Source organism: Pelophylax lessonae, assembly GCF_965119305.1.
Source record: "Pelophylax lessonae genome assembly, chromosome: 1".
NCBI classification, from domain to species: Eukaryota; Metazoa; Chordata; class Amphibia; order Anura; family Ranidae; genus Pelophylax; species Pelophylax lessonae.
In genome coordinates, this window is record NC_138768.1 from 298,439,240 (window position 1) to 298,457,225 (window position 17,986).

Consider the following 17,986-nt stretch of genomic DNA (forward strand, 5'->3'; position numbering starts at 1 on the left):
AGGACATGAAGGTGTGATGATCTCCGGGTTCTAATGTTGCAGTCTAATGTGAGGATATAATAGACCTGTGTGAAAAGGGAAGGTGCTCACTGAACAGAAGATTATTGGCAAGAATGTAGGGTGTCCTGGCACCTTACATAGAAAAAAAAAAAACAGAAGTCCTCTTACAGTTAGCTTGTATCCATTCCATTCTTCGTTTTCAAATTTGATTGTACATTTAGAGAGCCTCCCTCTCTTTCTCCTCTGAACACTGCTTTAATAAAGAGAAATTCTCCCTGGAAGACTCCTCAAGAACCATCAACCTCCTGGTCTCCCAATGTTCTCAATGGTTCCACCCGCTAGCCCCTACATCACTACAGGACACTGTAGTGGCAAACGGGATGGTCGGAGGAACCAATGGATGCAACGTGGGACCAGGAATTTAACACCACGCGTTTGTTTCTAAACAGTCCTCTAAACAGGCAGTGAGAAATAAATATCTACAATCTTTGCAGGGAGACCTTTATCCAGCAATTGATTCTGGCAACAAAGTCAACTTCAATTTAATTGTCCTCTAAATACAGTAATGGCAGCCACTGTGTGAGGATAAAAAAAACAAATTAAAGATCTAGTGTTTCTAAGATCAATTTTAAATGTTGTATCTGGATATTTTGTAGTCTTTTATTTATTTTCTTCAATTTTTCAATTTTTTTTTCCAAGTGAAGCGCTAATGTGAAGCTCTTCTCTCTTCAGCTAGCACCTTCTGAAAAAGTCTGCTTACAGAAATCCATATATCCATAGTACAAAAGAAAAAACGTGGGCACTAAGTATCCTTGCAATCTATTAGTACCGTGATGATCCTCTCTCTAGGAGATACCACATTTATATAAAACACCCCAACATGAGCTTAGATAGACCCATAGTAGATTTACAGGCGAAACAAGATGAGTCAAATTTTATTAGAAGACTCAGTAGAAAGGTTTAGTTAGAGACAGCGGTGTCTGAAAGGGAGCTACTTCTGCTCTGCTGTCTCTTTAGCTAATCCATAGGGCTCTGTAAATACCTTTTCATGGGTTATTCGTTTATTTGAGAAATAAAAATAACAAATAACAATAACAAATAAAAACATATACTTATTTTGTAAAAAAGGCTTAAAAATGGTTTAAAGCGTATAGGGCTCATTCACACAGCTATTCTTAGCTGTAGATCCGCATATTTCTGTGGTGAATATAGCCAGGGCTTTATATTCAGCTTCAGACAGGAAGTCTGTACAAATGAATGACAAACTGACATAATCAATGGCTGTTGACATGCTAGACACGGTTGGTAAGCTGTAAAAACCCTCTAAACCAATATCTAAGCAGTCAGTTGGATAGTTGTCGGCTAGATGTACTGCTATAACTTATATTTAGTTTGTAAAAAACAGTTGCATTCCCTGAATATGGGTTACAGAAACAATTTCAAGATCAAAAACGTTTAAAAAAAGTTAGACTGTACAGTATCTCACAAAAGTGAGTACACCCCTCACATTTTTGTAAATATTTTATGATATCTTTTCACATGACAACACTGAAGAAATAACACTTTGCTACAATGTAAAGTAGTAAGTGTACAGCTTGTATAACAGTGTAAATTTGCTGTCCCCTCAAAATAACTCAGCACTCAACTATTAATGTCTAAACCGCTGGCAACAAATGTGAGTACACCCCTAGATCAAAATGTCCAAATTGAGCCCAAATAGCCAAATTTTCCTCCCCGGTGTCATGTGACTTGTTAGTGTTACAAGGTCTCGGGTGTTAATGGGGAGCAGGTGTGTTAAATTTGGTGTTATCGCTCTCACTCTCTCATACTGGTCACTGGAAGTTCAACATGGCACCTCATGGCAAAGAACTCTCTGAGGGTCTGAAAAAAAGAATTGTTGTTCTACAGAAAGATGGCCTAGACTATAACAAGATTGCTAAGACCCTGAAACTGGACTGCAGCATGGTGGCCAAGACCATACAGTGGTTTACCAGGACAGGTTCCACTCAGAAGAGGCCTCGCCATGGTCCACCAAAGAAGTCGAGTGTACGTGCTAAGCGTCATATCCAGAGGTTGGAAAGGATCATTTAGTGCAAACAATTTCTATAAGATAAGATCACTTTTTTGAACTGATATATACATATTAAAAGTATCATTACAACTGTGGAATGAACGAAGATAATGAAGGCTTAAGGACCAGTTTACACCATAGAAACACAGTCCAGATGAGTTCCAGATGCTTGTCTGCATGCGTGTTTTTAAAGCGCTCCAGTGCGTTTTTAATGTGCTTTTGGTGCATTTTTGACGCAGTCCAGTGCATTTTTCCCACTCCTATTTCTTAACCTTTAAATAAGGAAATGTGTGTTCCAATGCGTTTTTTGGTGCGTTCCATTTTTTATGCATTTTACTACGTTCCAGTACAGTCCAGTGCAGAAAAAATGCAGCATGTTCTACTTTTTTTATCTGGAACTGAACCCCACTGGAACTGACCACACTGATGTGAACTATGCCATTGGAAACCATATAACCTACTATTTATGCGTTTTTGATGCAGAAAACAAACACACTGGACTAATGAATAGGCAATTTTTTGCAATTTGGCATTACGTTACTTTAACGGACAATTGCGTGGTCGTGCGACGCTGTACTAATTAAAATTCATGTCCTTTTTTTTCTCCACAAATAGAGTTTTCTCTTGGTGGTATTTGATCACCTGTGCAATTTTTATTTATTGCGATAAACAAAAAAGAGCGACAATTCTGAAAAAAAGAAAAACAATATTTTTCACTTTCTGCTATATAATATTCCAAAAAATAAAATTCTAAAAATTAGAATTTTTTGATCTTTTTAGGCCAATTTGTATTCTGCTACATATTTTTGATTGGTTTGCACAAAAGTTATCACGTCTACAAACTAGGGGAAAGATTATGTAATTTTTATTAATTTTTTTTACCAGTGACATTACTACAGTAATCAGTGCTAAAAATATGCACTGTTACTGTAATTATGACACTGGCAGGGAAGGAGCTGACCTAGAGCAGTGATGGTGAACCTTGGCAACCCAAATGTGTTTCAACTACATTTTCCATGATGTTCATGCACTCTGCAGTGTAGATGAGCATCATGAGAAATGTAGTTCCAAAACATCTGGGTTGCCAAGGTTCACCATCACTGACCTAGAGGGTGATCAAAGGGGTTAAAGTGGAGTTCCAGCCTAAAAACTAAATTTTGCCATCCGCTTGCTCTAAATTACCTGAAAAAGAATTGGATAATTAAAAAAAAATTTTTTGATTCACTTACCTTGTTTTTAAAGAAAATATACTTACCTTCCTTCGTCCTCCCTCTGCGGACACGGCCGCCATCGTCACTTCCTGCTTGCATTGACACCTGGGAGCCGAGTGTCATCGCTCCCAGGAGTCAATGTGCCTGCACCGGCCCTGCTCGTCACTTCTGGTGCACGCGCGTCATTCCCTGCTAAACAGCTTCTGGGCATGCCCAGAAACTGTGCAGGGATGACGCGCCTGCCCCGGAAGTGACGAGCAGGGCCGGTGCAGGGCATTCTGGGACTCCAACGTCACCGAAGAGGACACCGAAGAGGACGCCCCGACTTCAGCTACACACAGCCAAGATGGCAGCGCTGGACAAGACATTTTCAAGGTAAGTATTTCTTCTAAAAGGTAAGTGAAACTGGGAACAGTTCAGAGGCTATCGTTGCTGAAATGCACTAGCCCTGTCTGTCCCGGGGGTATTTTTATCTAAAAAAAAATTTTCAGGCCGGAACTCTGCTTTAAGTGTGAGCCTAGGGGTGTTTTCTATCTGTATGGGGGAGGGACTTGTGAAATGACCACAAAAGCCTGTGATTCTAAATAGAAGGATCACAAGCGCTCTGTGAGCATGTCAGACAGTACAACAGCAGACCGTCGTTCTCTCTCATCGAGGAGTGATCGTGGAATCCTGTGGATCGGCATCCCCGCTGCCCAGTGGAGGCGGGCTTGCCCCCCAGGAGCACTCATACAAACCGCCGTACAGGTACGGTGGTTCGTGCAGCCGAGCCAGCCTGCCGCAATATATCTGTGGCGGGCGGTCAGCAAGTGGTTACATATCTAACAAACTATGGGGTTTATTTACTAAAGGCAAATCCACTGTGCACTCACTACAAGTGCACTTTGAAGTGCAGTCGCTGTAAATCTGAGGGGGGCATGCACAAAAATAAAAAAACATCATTTTTGCTTGCCCGTGATTGGATGATAGAAATCAACAGAGCTTCCCCTCGTTTCAGATCTTCCCCCCCAAGATTTACAGCGACTGCACTTCCGAATGCAGTTGTAGTGCACAGTGGATTTCCTTTTATTTAAATATGTATTGAGAAAAAAAGATTTTTTAGAAAAATAAAAAATGGGTACTATACCGTATATGTAATGACTATTTAAATGAAAAACCATTCAAACCATGGCTGCATGCAGCAGAGGAATGTAATAGCAGGTGCTTTGTAGTTAGGACATTTGCCACAGCACCTAGGACTGAGTTCCCGACCAGTACTGGAACTGCACCTTTAAACTGGTCCAGGCAGCCGGCTGTGTACACATCATTTTGCATACGTCTGCTCAGCACAAACGAGGCAGGACACGTTATTAGCCCTGACTGGTGCAACAGCACAGCTTGTCATATCGTGTTATAGTCCTAGAGGCCAACACAAATCCTAAGCGAGCAGCTCAACTGACTGCTTATAAGCTTTATTAACCCTTATATAACTAGCTCTCCACAACTGTGCAAGGTTTTCATGTTCACTCTTTTGTTTGGCTGGTGCCCAAATTGTTAAGAAGGGACCTACTGAGCAGTTTAAATTAAGCACGTTTTCATCTGAATAAGCAGTTTCTCACCATTTTCTGCATAACTTTGGCTTTCTGTTATTATAAACCCGAGCTTGCAGATATTATCTGTACAATATAGCTGAATAAACTCGGCAGTTCACTGTGCCGCCTCGTTTCCTCTCAAATGCAGGCGGCATTGAGCAGACAGTTAATTTTTAGCTTTTGTATGTTGATTTGAACTGCTTGGGTCTCAGGCTGTAACCCTTTGACCTTTGTGGCCTTGTGTTCCTGGAGCAAAATGAAGCTTTTCCGGTGCACAAATAATAGACATTCTCAGAAAATGTAGCATAGCTTGCCAAAGTCTGCTAAAAGCCAATAGATACCTTGAAAAAGGTAGGTGGTATTACAGAAGTGTAAACACAAAGCACAAACTTTTTAGCTGCAACAGCGATAGTCGCACTAATTTGTTTCAAAATCAATTTCTAGGTAAACTACTAAATACACACAAAGTATTTATTTGCGTATTGTCTGACCCAAAAAGAAAAACTTGTAATTCAGAGCAGCCAGTTTTCTTACCCCTCCAGACAATATATAGGGGTTGATTTACTAAAACTGGAGAAGCAAAATTTGCTGCATGGTAGCCAATCAGCTTCTAACTTCAGTTTGTTCAATTAAAGTGATTGTAAAGTCTTGTTTTTTTCTTTATTAAATAACAAACTTACCTGCCCTGTGCAGTTGGTTTTGCACAGAGCAGCCCGGATCCTCTCTTTCTTGGGTTCCTCTTCGCTACTCCTGGCCCCTCCCTCCTGTCAAGCTTGCTATGGGGGCACCTGAGCTGAGCTGCAGTTCCGTGTATTCTTTCAGACAGGGAGCTGCGGTTGGGCCCCCCTCCCTTTAATTGGCTAACTGATTTTGATTGACAGCTGTGGGAGCCAATGACGCTGCTGATGTATCTCACCCAATCACGAGGGAGAGTCCCGGACAGCCGAGGGACTCGTGGACATTGCTGGATAGGGATGAGTTAAGGTAAGTATTACAGGGACTGAGGGGGGCTGCTGCACACAGAAGGCTTTTTATCTTAACGCAAAGAATGCATTAACATAAAAAACCTTCGGACTTTACAACTCCTCTCGCCCGTTTCCTTCGAACCATAAGTGGGCAGGCTGAATGTACCAAGTTGATTGATTGATTGATTACCTTGGGTACAACCAGCCTGCTGGATTAGCTTACGATTATCGCAATCGGCTTGCTATAGCTGCTAGCGATATTCACTATCTTCTCCTGGTCGGGACAGCTTCCCCCCCCGCCCCCTCCTCCGGGAGAAGACAACGGCCCAGCAGGAGGGATTTCCACATCAACACTATCTGTGTTAATAGGGGGGGGTCAAACGATATTCCTACCTGTAACCCGTGGTTGCAGGAAAGAAATAAGCTCTGTGTATGGCCAGCTAAAACCAACTCCATTATATCGCCACCATTTATTTTCTAGGACTACAGTCAAACCAATTTTCCTTAGTTTATTGGTCATGGCTGTGACTGGATAGTGAAGGAGCAACATTTTACTGGTTAGGTCATCGCTGTGCTCTCTCCACCAATCAGCAAGCTTCATTTGCTAGACTTATAATCCAGCAAATTACAGTTAGGTTACAATTCTGTCCTTTCCTCCCATGGTATGAATGCTTGAATTGTAGAAGGCTAGTAAACCAATAAATTGAGGTACTGATTAAAGTCTGTTTTTTTTTTTGTGAATTCATAAGTAGACGGCACGGGGTCTTTTATAGCTGCATATACGTACAACTTACACAGTGGTTTTCCAGTGGGTGCTCAGTGGTTCTATCACACGGAAATGGGGGTTTCTTGTGCTATGTGACAGGACCATAGATGCCAAAGACTGCTCTATTGCAAATGAATAACTAACTATTATCTATACTAATAACATGGCCCTTAGGCCTCTTTCATGCATCCATGCCAATTAGATCCTTGGTCAACATTTCTAGGTGGATCGGAGTGGAAGCTCCATGGAAGTCTACCTAGGATTTTACATTTTTTTGAACCTGAACTGGTTGGTTTTAGGTAGTCCGATGTAAACATTTCCATCTGCTTGCCCAAGCACTTAACGTGGGTTCATCAAGCTCTGAGAGCGCAAAACTGAACAGACCCAGATGTTACAAAATGCTTGGCTCTGATTCAGAAGAGGACCTGTTCACAGATCCCCTGCTGATCAGAACAAACACGACAGGTGTAAAGAGGCCCTAATGCATTTTTTTTTTTACAAATGCATTTTGCTATATGTGACTACTCCATAAGAAGCTGGAGAAAATCTAAAATGTGATAAAAATGGTTAATTAAAGAGCGCACTTCAATTCAAAGGCACTTTTTTTTAATCGCCAGTAGCGAAACAGTTAATTGTGGCATGCATGCCAAATTCTCACTTTTAAAAACACCCAACCATGAGGCCTGTATCTTTAAGACACAAATGAAATATTAATAGAGAGAATATTTGCAGATCTGTCTCTTAAATGACAGTACAGAGGGGGGTTTAAACCTGCCTCCGGCAAGCCGCAGGGCCCTTCCAATCCATTTAATGCGAGAATTCTTTTTCTCTTCCTGACAGAAGCGATGCTCCTTTCTCTGGCGCTGTAATGCTGACTTTGCTTCAGAGCGGCGTGGGCCAGGAAGGGGTTAAAAGGGACAAAACTTGCTTGTATCACAAACAGTGTTTCACCTTTCACATTTGATACTGATTCCTCCTGTCACTGTGCAATCAAATGGCAGGATGCTACTTTCCGCAATTCATCCTGAAAAGGCAGCTTTTTTTTCCTTTTTTTTTTTAACAGCTACGGCCAAACTTGGTTTGAAATACATTTCGCAGCAACTCAATGAACAAGGCTACTTAAATTAGGCACATCTACAGAAATAATTACGCTACAGTGCTGCAGTCATAATAAAATATATGGAGATGTAAATAACATTTCCCAACTGCTAGAGCTGTACTTTGTATCTTTATAATATATTGGATTTCAGATGCTTCCTGATTCATCAATATACAAAACCCTGGCCAGCTCAGCGGCGGGATAAAGGCATACAGTACATAAGTGACATTTAATTAAACAGAAGCTGCTCCTCTCTGCTGAACTGAGCAATACAGGAATGAATTTGGCCACATGGATTTGCCGATGATGATTTATATATAATTTAAATACGACTCCTGCCGTGCACTCAGTTGAATGGATAAGGAAGTTTATTGCTCTGCATTGCGTACTTTGCTCATTCGCAAGCGGAGGGGTTAAACCTGCACAGCCACATGCATGGAAATTGTAATTGGGTTATTGGCAGTTCAGATGTAGATAAAAAAAAAATGTAAAGAATTAGTAGGGAAACAAATAGATTAGCATTTGCTGAGAAACATGAGAGCTGGGAAGAAAACATCTATTTTCTAGAGTTGAATGATGGCAGTGCCAGAGGCCACATTGGAATCCACTACTTTATCCTAATTTTATACAAAGGATATGGAATGCACTTCCAGCAGAACTGGAATGGAAGTAAGGCCTTTCATGTTGCATAAAATGCTGGCACTGATGACGCATATTTGCTCATTTTTACCCTTGTACTGCAGCATCTTTGAATATTCAATGTTTTTCAGGAAAACAAAGCTGATGTAACACTACCCAGTGTATAATAAATCCACAGATATATTGCATAGGTAATACAACTGAAAGTAATTCACCATGTAATTTTTACATGTTGTACACTATAAAGCAGCCAACGTGAAAGCAAAACAGAACCTTCTAACCATCAGAACACATGACAATGGTAGGAGGGTAACGGGTCTCTAATGCTTAGGGCAGTGATGGCGAACCTTGGCACCCCAGATGTTTTGGAACTACTTTTCCCATGATGCTCATGCACTCTGCAGTGTAGTTGAGCATTCTGGGAAATGTAGTTCCAAAACATCTGGGGTGCCAAGGTTCGCCATCACTGGCCTAGGGCAACCTCATTCGAGCTATCAATTAAATGTTTGATAAACTTGCTGTAGGTGAGAGAGAAAGAGAGAGAAAGAAAGAGGGAGAGAACGTGATGGGAGAAAATAAGAAAGTGTGCACAAAAAGTGGTAATAGGGAAAAAAAAAAAGAGTGAGAGAAAATAGAAAGAAGGGAAAGAGAAAGAGAGAAAGAAAAGATGTCAGTGAAAATAGAGATTAAATAAACTCCCAGAAACTATACTACTTACAAGAGTGCTTCTCAAACTGGCCCCATACCTGGAGATGCTACAAGACCCCAAAGGCAGATAGCCCCTGAAACTGTAAAGACTGGGTGTTCACAGCCTAGATTGACCGAGACCAGGGGTGTCAAACTCAAATTCATCGTGGGACCTAGATCGGGAGTTCCTGTAGGATTGAGGTCCTCTTCCCGATACGGTTTCCCAAGTACTCAGTAGTGAGACATTTCCAGAGGCTCTCTGCTCTCATCCCAGACTTTACTTCTATAGAAGAGAAGAGGAAACTCCACATTCTACCAGAGAGAGGAGATGCCAAAGGTGGAAATATCAGCACAAAAAAGAGAGACGTCATGAGAGACTGTGGATTAAACCCCCTGAATTCAACTACCTACTCTCCTTTCTATTATACCTTAATATGATAACATCTTGGACTCTCCCTATCCCTTTAATATTATACTTTACCTCTAATAACTTTCTAGGAGTTATTCTTTCCACACCCATCAACCCAATAGCTTTGGCAATGCTAAAATGTATTTTGTCCTACCAATAAAGCTTATTTAAAATTGAAAGAGGGGGAAGAGAGAAAGACTGCGAAGGAGAGACAACGAGAGAGAGAGAGCGCAAGTTGGAAGAAACTGACTGGAGGAGTTGGAAAGAGAACATGAAAGACAGTACGAGAGCGAAAGAGAGGGGGAGATTTTAGGTTTCGGGACATTGGGGGTGGTAAATATCTATTGGTGATCCAACGTTCTCTTATAGCTGAGCAGAGATCTGTCAGCCATTTAAGCCGACCATAGATGGTTTGAATATCATCCGGATATTCTAGCCATCTATGGGCCATCTGAGGGCTGGCTGAATATACCATCCATTGATCGACTTGGGTACAATCAGCAAGTTGGATTGTTGGCCTGCGATTATTACCAGCAGCTATAGTCACTAGCAATAAATACTGTGTTCTCCAATCAGGGACAGCTTCTCAATGACCGTGTTGATGGGCAAATTAAGCAATTTTTTTTCTTTGGCCTGCCTTACTGATTTGCTTTGAACTCTGGATGTGCACCTTAAGAGAAGACAATTTTCAAGTGATGCTAGTCATTCAGGACAGTCTTGTATATGACAAATATGCAAAGAGGGCAGTTCCTGCTTTGCATTTATTGCATGCAATTTGTTTTTTCCTCACTCTACAATGATTTGCTCCGTGTTCTATCTAAATTTATAGTAGTACTGATGAATATTTCAACTGCACGCAGGAGAGGGAGATCAGGCACGTAGGCACAATCCGGGAGCTGAAATATCTGTCTTGCACTCATCCAAGCATACATGTTTAAGGCTATAGAGAGGTACAGTCCTAAATTACCTTGGGTTAAAAAAAAAGGATAGAAAATCAGTCAAAAATATCAATCTTGACTGAATGTTCTATTCCCTGGGATTGGTAGCCAAAAAACATTCAAGCAAATCTGCTGGATTATCCAGATTGGACAAAAAAAATCATCTAATATCTATAGACGTGGATATGGACACCCTTTGAAAAAGATATGCAGAAGCTGGACACTATTTTTTTAAAAGTTCTCCAGTTTTTGGATTATCTGGACTGGGTGACAGTTTTCTAATGTCTATAGGTATCTCCTTGCCTGTCATCACAAAACTGATAACCGCTATACAAATGTGAAAAGCTGAGCCAGGCATTAGTGCTGTATAGAGGATGAAAGACAAGCCATGCAAATACAGCACAGAGGGCCAGCTGGTATAGGCCGTGTCGGTTGTGGCAGTGAACATCCAAAGTTTGTAAAACAATTTTATTTTCTAACGAGCAGGTGAGGCAATTGTGACGTTTTTTTTTTTTACTTTTACCCAAAAGTAAAGTTTCACTTAAAAACGTTGTGCCCCATCAACTCAATGCGTTATATATTAAATCACAAAACCTGATGACTGTAAACTAAATAGAAAGGAGTTCAAAGAGTTTAACCTTCATCAGCAGACGCCTGTGACTGCCTGGTGATGGATGTAATGATCAGACATGTGATGAATGGACATTATTATCAAGCTTCTTTTACCATCTAGTTAATCTGTGTTGTAAACCCAGATTGACCCGAACACTAATATTCATTCCACAGAACTGACAGCTAAACCAGGCCAACGTTTTAGATTGCAAAATGTGGGAGCCAGCCGACTTTACAATAGGTTTATTTCCATAAGACAAAGACACTCACCAACACCAACTGTAACATTAACACAATAAAGCAGATTGTATTGCTGCTGTGCCACCCTATTTGGCATGCAAGCAGTTAAAAGGGATACGTAATGAAAGGAGTAGGATAAGGAGTGAAATCACCCAGAATTTAGACAAAGGCAGCAGTATTAAAATAGAGTCCTATTGAAATGACTGAAAGGGCCTTATCAGACCCTGTCATATCTCTGTCTGAGCTGGTGCCACTGGAAATAGAAAGCTGTTACAGCTGAAAGTCTCACTGCTACACAGAACTAGCGTAGGCACGCACAGCTGACAGCTCACACAAGTATCTGCTGAATTTGGACGCAAAAGCAAAATAGAAGGGTTAGCCTTATCCTGAGTACTACTGAACGTGCAACTAAAACTGCGGATTTAAAGAACTCTGGCAAATACCGATTAGTAATCGAGTAATTGCTGCTTATCTGTTTGCTATGCTGCAGTTGTCAAAGAACACAGGCTTTTAACAAGTACTTAGCTTTACCCAAATTGACCCCCCTTTAGAGCAACCCCCAGCAATATTCTTTCCTTTACCTGGGTTCTGTAGTGAAATACATCTTTTATAACTTCATCTGACATCATTCTAAGGCTTGTAGGGTCAGCAACTGGGAAGTTGGTTTCTAATGAAATAGACAAGCCCCCAGAACCGCATTTCTCAAGAGCCTTTCCCAATAAACAGTGTTTAGGCAGGCTCCTAAAAGTCAAGCCATTAGTACTGGGGCCTGGGTAGATAGGCTTCGATGGGTAAATGTAGTGGGCTGTAGATGTCAGGTCAGAGATAAGTCTAAAATAATTACACATTCAGTTGACTTGCACTTGACCTGCTCCACCTACTTTACATTCCCGCGTAATAGAATAAGGGGAGAGAAGCTGTTCTGAAGCAAACAAAAGCCTGTTAACACTGGTCCTTGCTTTACTGGGAAAGAAATCAGTAGGGTTGATTTACTAAAGGCAAACATACTGTGCCCTTTAAAAGTGCAGTTGCTCCGGAGCTTAGTATATGAGGTGAGGCTTCACTTTGCAAAGATTACCCAATCACATGCAAGAAAAATAAATAAACAGCATTTTTGTTTGCACATGATTGGATGATGGAAGTCAGCAGATCTTATGCTCATTTACTAAGGTCTGGGGCAGCTGCTCTTGCAGGGTTCAACTACACTTTGCAAAGAGCACAGTCCCTTTGCCTTTGAAAAATCAACCCCAATGTGTCCATGTGAAGCAGAAAAGAGAAGGATGGGGAAAAGGTAGAATTCTGTAGTCCAGTAGACAAGAGAAACAGGTGCTGAGCTTACTCATGCGTTCCCTTTACAGGTATTGCACTACTTGTCTTATGATCAGGCATCTTGGCGTTCTTGTTTGCTAATAAATCGCAGCTAAACCTAACTTTTAGAAAACTGTGAGCGGGAAGCTCTTTATTGCAGAAAAGACATGCTATGACCCTTCTGCAATCGCACACTTACCTGCTTTCTCACAATCCTCTATTGAATGTATACTGAGTTGCGCATGCGCAGCTCAGTGTGCATTCCCAGTTATACAGAATGACTGACTCTCATGTGCATGTGTGGAATGAGGTCATTCCCCACTGGCTAATCAAAGGTCAAAAACCTAGCATCTGGAAGTAGCCAGGGAGAAGATGACACAGCTGGAAGGGGATGTAACCACCGCATCTCTGAAACATGGAGGTGAGTATTTTCAGGTGTTTAGTTTTATTTTAAATGAAAGCACTGTGGGTCTCCCCAACCCAACTCATACCAAATCTAGGGTTAAGAATCCTTTCCAAAGGGGACATAGACAATAACTAAAGTTGGCTACACACTATGCAATTTTCTTGTACAAATTTCCTTTAGATTTACCAAAATCATATCATATGAGGTCAAACCTAAACACTCTAAAATTGTATAGATTTACCAAAACCATATCATATGAGGTCAAACCTAAACACTCTGAAATTGTATAGATTTACCAAAACCATATCATATGAGGTCAAACCTAAACACTCTGGAATTGTATAGATTTACCAAAACCATATCATATGAGGTCAAACCTAAACACTCTGAAATTGTATAGATTTACCAAAACCATATCATATGAGGTCAAACCTAAACACTCTCAAATTGTATGCAATCAGGCAGGCCCTTGCACTACATAGTTGAAGGTACGTCTAAAGGAAATTGAATAACAATAATTGTATAATGTGTATCCAGCTTTAAAAAATTGTCTATACTTTTGGTAGTTTGGTAGGGTTAAAAAGTGTCAGGTTTTATTGCTGTATGTGTCTTCCTATATCAGTGACACCAGTTACCCCTATTTCATCTTCTGGTGACACCAAGACAGGACGCAAGGTAAAATCTTCATAATTAGGTCACTGACCATGATAAAAAAAAACAAAAAAAAAAAAAAAAACTCATAGATGTGTTAACCCCTTCCCAATCTATCCACAAATAAAGTGAATTGGGTTTTAGTATGATGGTGTGAACTTGCATAATAGGCCTTTTGCCTTGTTTTGCACTAAGACTGCTTTTGGATGCCCAGCACAGTCCGAAAGTACCTGGCGTGAATGAGCCCTTAATGTCAGAATTTTCTATAAGGCAGATTCAGCATGGCACATCACTAAGGAACAGGTACCAAGGTACTTTCAATTGACTAACCATTCAACAAAGCTATTTCAGAAAGAGTAGGAGGACAATTATGGAAAAATCAAGCTAAAAGCAGAGACTTGGAGTTTTACTTTAACCTTGCAAATGCTCTAAGGTCATATCTAATAGCATGATCCTCTGCATCTATGCAATTACCTTTTCCTTATCTTCTGAGTAACTGAGATAAACCTATAGCGTAACAGTACATCTATATCTATTTTCTTCTTGACCTCACTGGGATTCACAGACGTGCGCACTTTACGGTTTCAGTTTCAGATCACTTACTCTAGCGGGCTCTGCCAATGCCTGTGCCTCTACCTTGTATGTGTCACTGCATATGTTGCCAACTTTGCAAGCTGTTACTAAGCACCTCATGGACTGTCTCCTGACAAAACCCATCAAGCATTGCTGAATGTAACAACTGTCTGCATTGCTATGCTGGATACTATAAATTTATACACTGTTTTATACGTTTGTATATTCACAGTAAGCACGGCACACCTTGTACACCCAGAACTTCAAATGAGTATTTAGTAGTTTACCCCAGTTTTCACTATACTATCTGATCTATGTCTGAAATCAGAACATTTAAAACACTTACAGCAAATATGTTGAAAATAAAATTCAAAAAGAATAAAAAAACAAAAACAAACAACAATTCCCTGCATTGTACTTACACTTTCGAGGTTCCAGCCCCTTGTTTGCACATACAAGGTGCTTTACTGGAGGATTCTGGGTTCTTTGAAGACACGCCAACATAGTTACAAAGACTTATGGTCAGCTAGGCAGATGGCCGCACTGCAAGAAGACATTAATAACATTAGTAAGCAGACACTGCTTATCAAGGCAGAAGTCTTATAACAACAAAGGATACATAGAAACAGACAAGTGAGACCTGCAACCCCAATAGTAAACAATGCACAGTCCTAAGGGGGACCCCACAACATAGACAAAAATGCAACAGTTTGTGCAAATGTCTCACACTGTAATAAAAATTGAAAAAAATCGGATCCAAAGCACCTTCTTGTTACATAGAGCCTTCATCTTAATAGATTTATGTTAGTGCTCACCCTCCTTTCTCTGCAAAGGGAACAAATTTTTCCTAAAACTCTGCATACCCAGGCTCCATCCGGTCATTTTTTTTCCTGATGTTTGCACTACATTTATAATCCAGCAACAAGAAGGTAACATTTTTGTAACAGAAAGAGCCCCCCCCCCCAAGGTACTATGACTGAATTAAAAAGGGACATCTCAAAGCACTTGCCTCGGAATACCTCCAAAGACAATTTGGGGAGTAAGCACGGTATAAATAGGTGGCAGAGGGTGAGCCCACGTACAGGATTTATAATCAGTTGGGGAAATATATCTGCACTTTCCCAGGTTTGTATCATCCACTGTGACAGTTACAAAGGAGACCTACATTTCCACTTTCTAAACCATTTAATGTATTGTGCAAAAAAGCCCCAGGAGCAAGCAGTAATGACACATCAAGAAATCTTAAGTTGGCCACATGCTATATGAATTTTGGCCAGTTCGTGATCAACCAGTTAAAATTTGCTGCATGGGTAGACCTCCTTTAACTGAAAAAGAATGAGCTGGATGGAACATTTTTGGCCAGAGACTTTATACGGGTTTTTTTTCCTGACAGCCGTACAGTGAGAGATTCGTCCATCCACCATGTATAGAGTGGATGGAGGAATCATAGAGTCTAAACAAAACAAATCTAGCAGAATTCTACCAGCTATACACTTGTAAAATTTTGTTAGAAACGTTTCAATTTAAGTACGTGAATTGGATTTTCTAATCATTAGTGGGGTCAAATAGTGGGTTTTCTTTACTGTTTTTTATTGGTCTAGCCAGATGGACTTGTGTCTTTTTTCAACCTGACTAATTATGTATATAAATTCAAGGTTGTCTTTTCTCGAACTAACAAATTTCTAACAGGGTACGTGGCTTTCGTACAAGGAAAGTCCATTTACTCCAAAATCGAATGTTTAAAAGAAAATATAATTTTGAAGTACTTTCGAATGACATTCGTCAAGACATCAAATGTACTAGGAATTTTCGTACAAATGTTTGTATGAAGGTTTCAAGGAACATTTGTTTAAAAATCTATTAATGTATAGCCAGCTTTTGGATGGACTGAAACTTCAACTGGAAAGCATTTGGAACATAGTTACAAAATAAAGCTACAGACATGAAATGCACTGACAAAAAGTTTCAGGATATTTTAACAATTGGACAACCAGGAATGCAAAAAGATACCCATCAGTGTCTCTGGATTTGCTGAAAGCTGAAGCTAACGGATATTGGATAGTACAGAGGAAAATATTTTGGACCTTAAATACAGTGATAATTGAACAATTTAAAACTCTCATCCATGGGGAATACGTGCAAGCAATACTACCAGTAAAACATTGCTTATATTTCTACAACCATGTAAGGTTAGTTACCAAGTGATAACAAATGTTTCCAGTTTTGTACATGCTTATGTCATATAATATATAGTCATTGGGGGGCCATTTAGGGTAGGGACTGATGTGAATGTACAATGTATATGTAAAGCGCTGCGTAAATTGACAGCGCTATATAAGTACCTGAAATAAATAAATAAATAAATGTATTAAAATTGGAGCACACTCGGGTGCAGCTCTGCATAGAAACCAATCAGCTTCCAGGTTTTATTGTTGAAGCTTAAGACCCCATTCACACTAGCGCGACTTGTCAGACGACATGGTCGCCTGACAAGTCGCGGTGGGTCGCCTGCCATTGATTAGCACAGGACCCATTCTAATAGGAGCGACACAAGTCGCTCCGATTTAGAAAAAGGGTCCTGTACTACTTTGGGGCGACCTGGAGGCGACTTGCATTGACTTCAATGATATGAAGTCCGTGCATGTCGCGCCGCGGTCGCCCCAGCAAGTCGCGTCGTCCCTGTCTGAACGGGGTCTTATAGAACAAGCTGAAGTTAGAAGGTAATTGGCTACCACAAGATTCTGAGTGCTCCGTTTTCAGTAAATCTCCCCATTGTTTAAGAACACACAAAAACTATATCACTAAAGCACTGTTTTTATTAGAAAAAGAAAACTGGCTCCAAATAATAAAAAATAAATAAATAATAACTTAAGTTATACACCCTATATGTATATCATGACCTACCGACAAATTCTCCTACTCCTAACATTTATGTTGTAAAAACGAAAGGCATTAGCTCTCACCCCCACTGCACATTGGACACCAGCCCACACAGTAGAACACACTTTAGCATGCGGGCTGGTGGGATCAAGCCCTTAGAGTTACACTAAAATGCTAGGTCCCATCATGTTATGACTACTACCCTAGTGGGGTGATATCAAGTGCTTTTGATCATCAGAAGTAACCATGTTAAATTTCCTGATCTGCTGGAAACCTTTAGAGCAGGGGTCTTCAAACTATGGCCCTCCAGTTGTTCAGGAACTACAATTCCCATCATGCCTAGCCATGTCTGTGAACGCCAGTTTTACAATGCCTCATGGGATGTGTAGTTCCGCAACATCTGGAGGGTCGTAGTTTGAGAATCCTTGCTTTAGGGCAACAGGGCTGATAGCAACTTAATTGATGCTCCCATCTTTTCAATGAAAAAAGGGGAAATTAAGTGTTAACCATACATAGAAAGCTTTAAGTCATACAAGAAACATCAGCAGTCTTAGGTAGGAATGACGAGTACATGCCTCCTTGGGTAGAAAGACATCTGCTTGTTTATGGCCAATTTTCCTTGTGTAGCTATTTGTATAAGCGGAGTCTTCTAACAAGGACTTCTGATACAAAGTATTTACTTTCTATGAGATCTGTCAAAGTAAATGACAGATTGTAAAAAGGAACCCAATTGCATGGGTCAGGCAGATCCTACCTGTCATCAAATTATGTGTTTCCAGGTCAATTTTGTTTTTAAAGACCTAACCAGCAAGAACATCATAGTGTGTTTTCCGGTGATGTAGGTTTGCATGCAGAAGCGTTAATTTCACTGCAACATTCATATTTAGAATAATACGCTCTCCATGCTATGCAAAACACAAGCGATTTGTATCGCTTAAACAAAGCAGTTCAGCAAAACTG

General features: G+C 40.4%; 1 protein-coding gene across 2 annotated transcripts in view; it reads right to left on the bottom strand.

Moving 5' to 3' along the window:
- The window catches only part of FAM222A (family with sequence similarity 222 member A), a 119,188-nt gene that overhangs the window by 16,510 nt on the left and 84,692 nt on the right, over positions 1 to 17,986 (bottom strand). For both annotated transcript variants that reach the window (XM_082274776.1, XM_082274775.1), the window contains exon 2: positions 14,569 to 14,689. In XM_082274776.1, coding sequence (XP_082130902.1) covers positions 14,569 to 14,650 — 82 coding nt within the window. In that variant the 5' untranslated portion in view covers positions 14,651 to 14,689. The remainder of the gene's footprint in view (positions 1 to 14,568; positions 14,690 to 17,986) is intronic.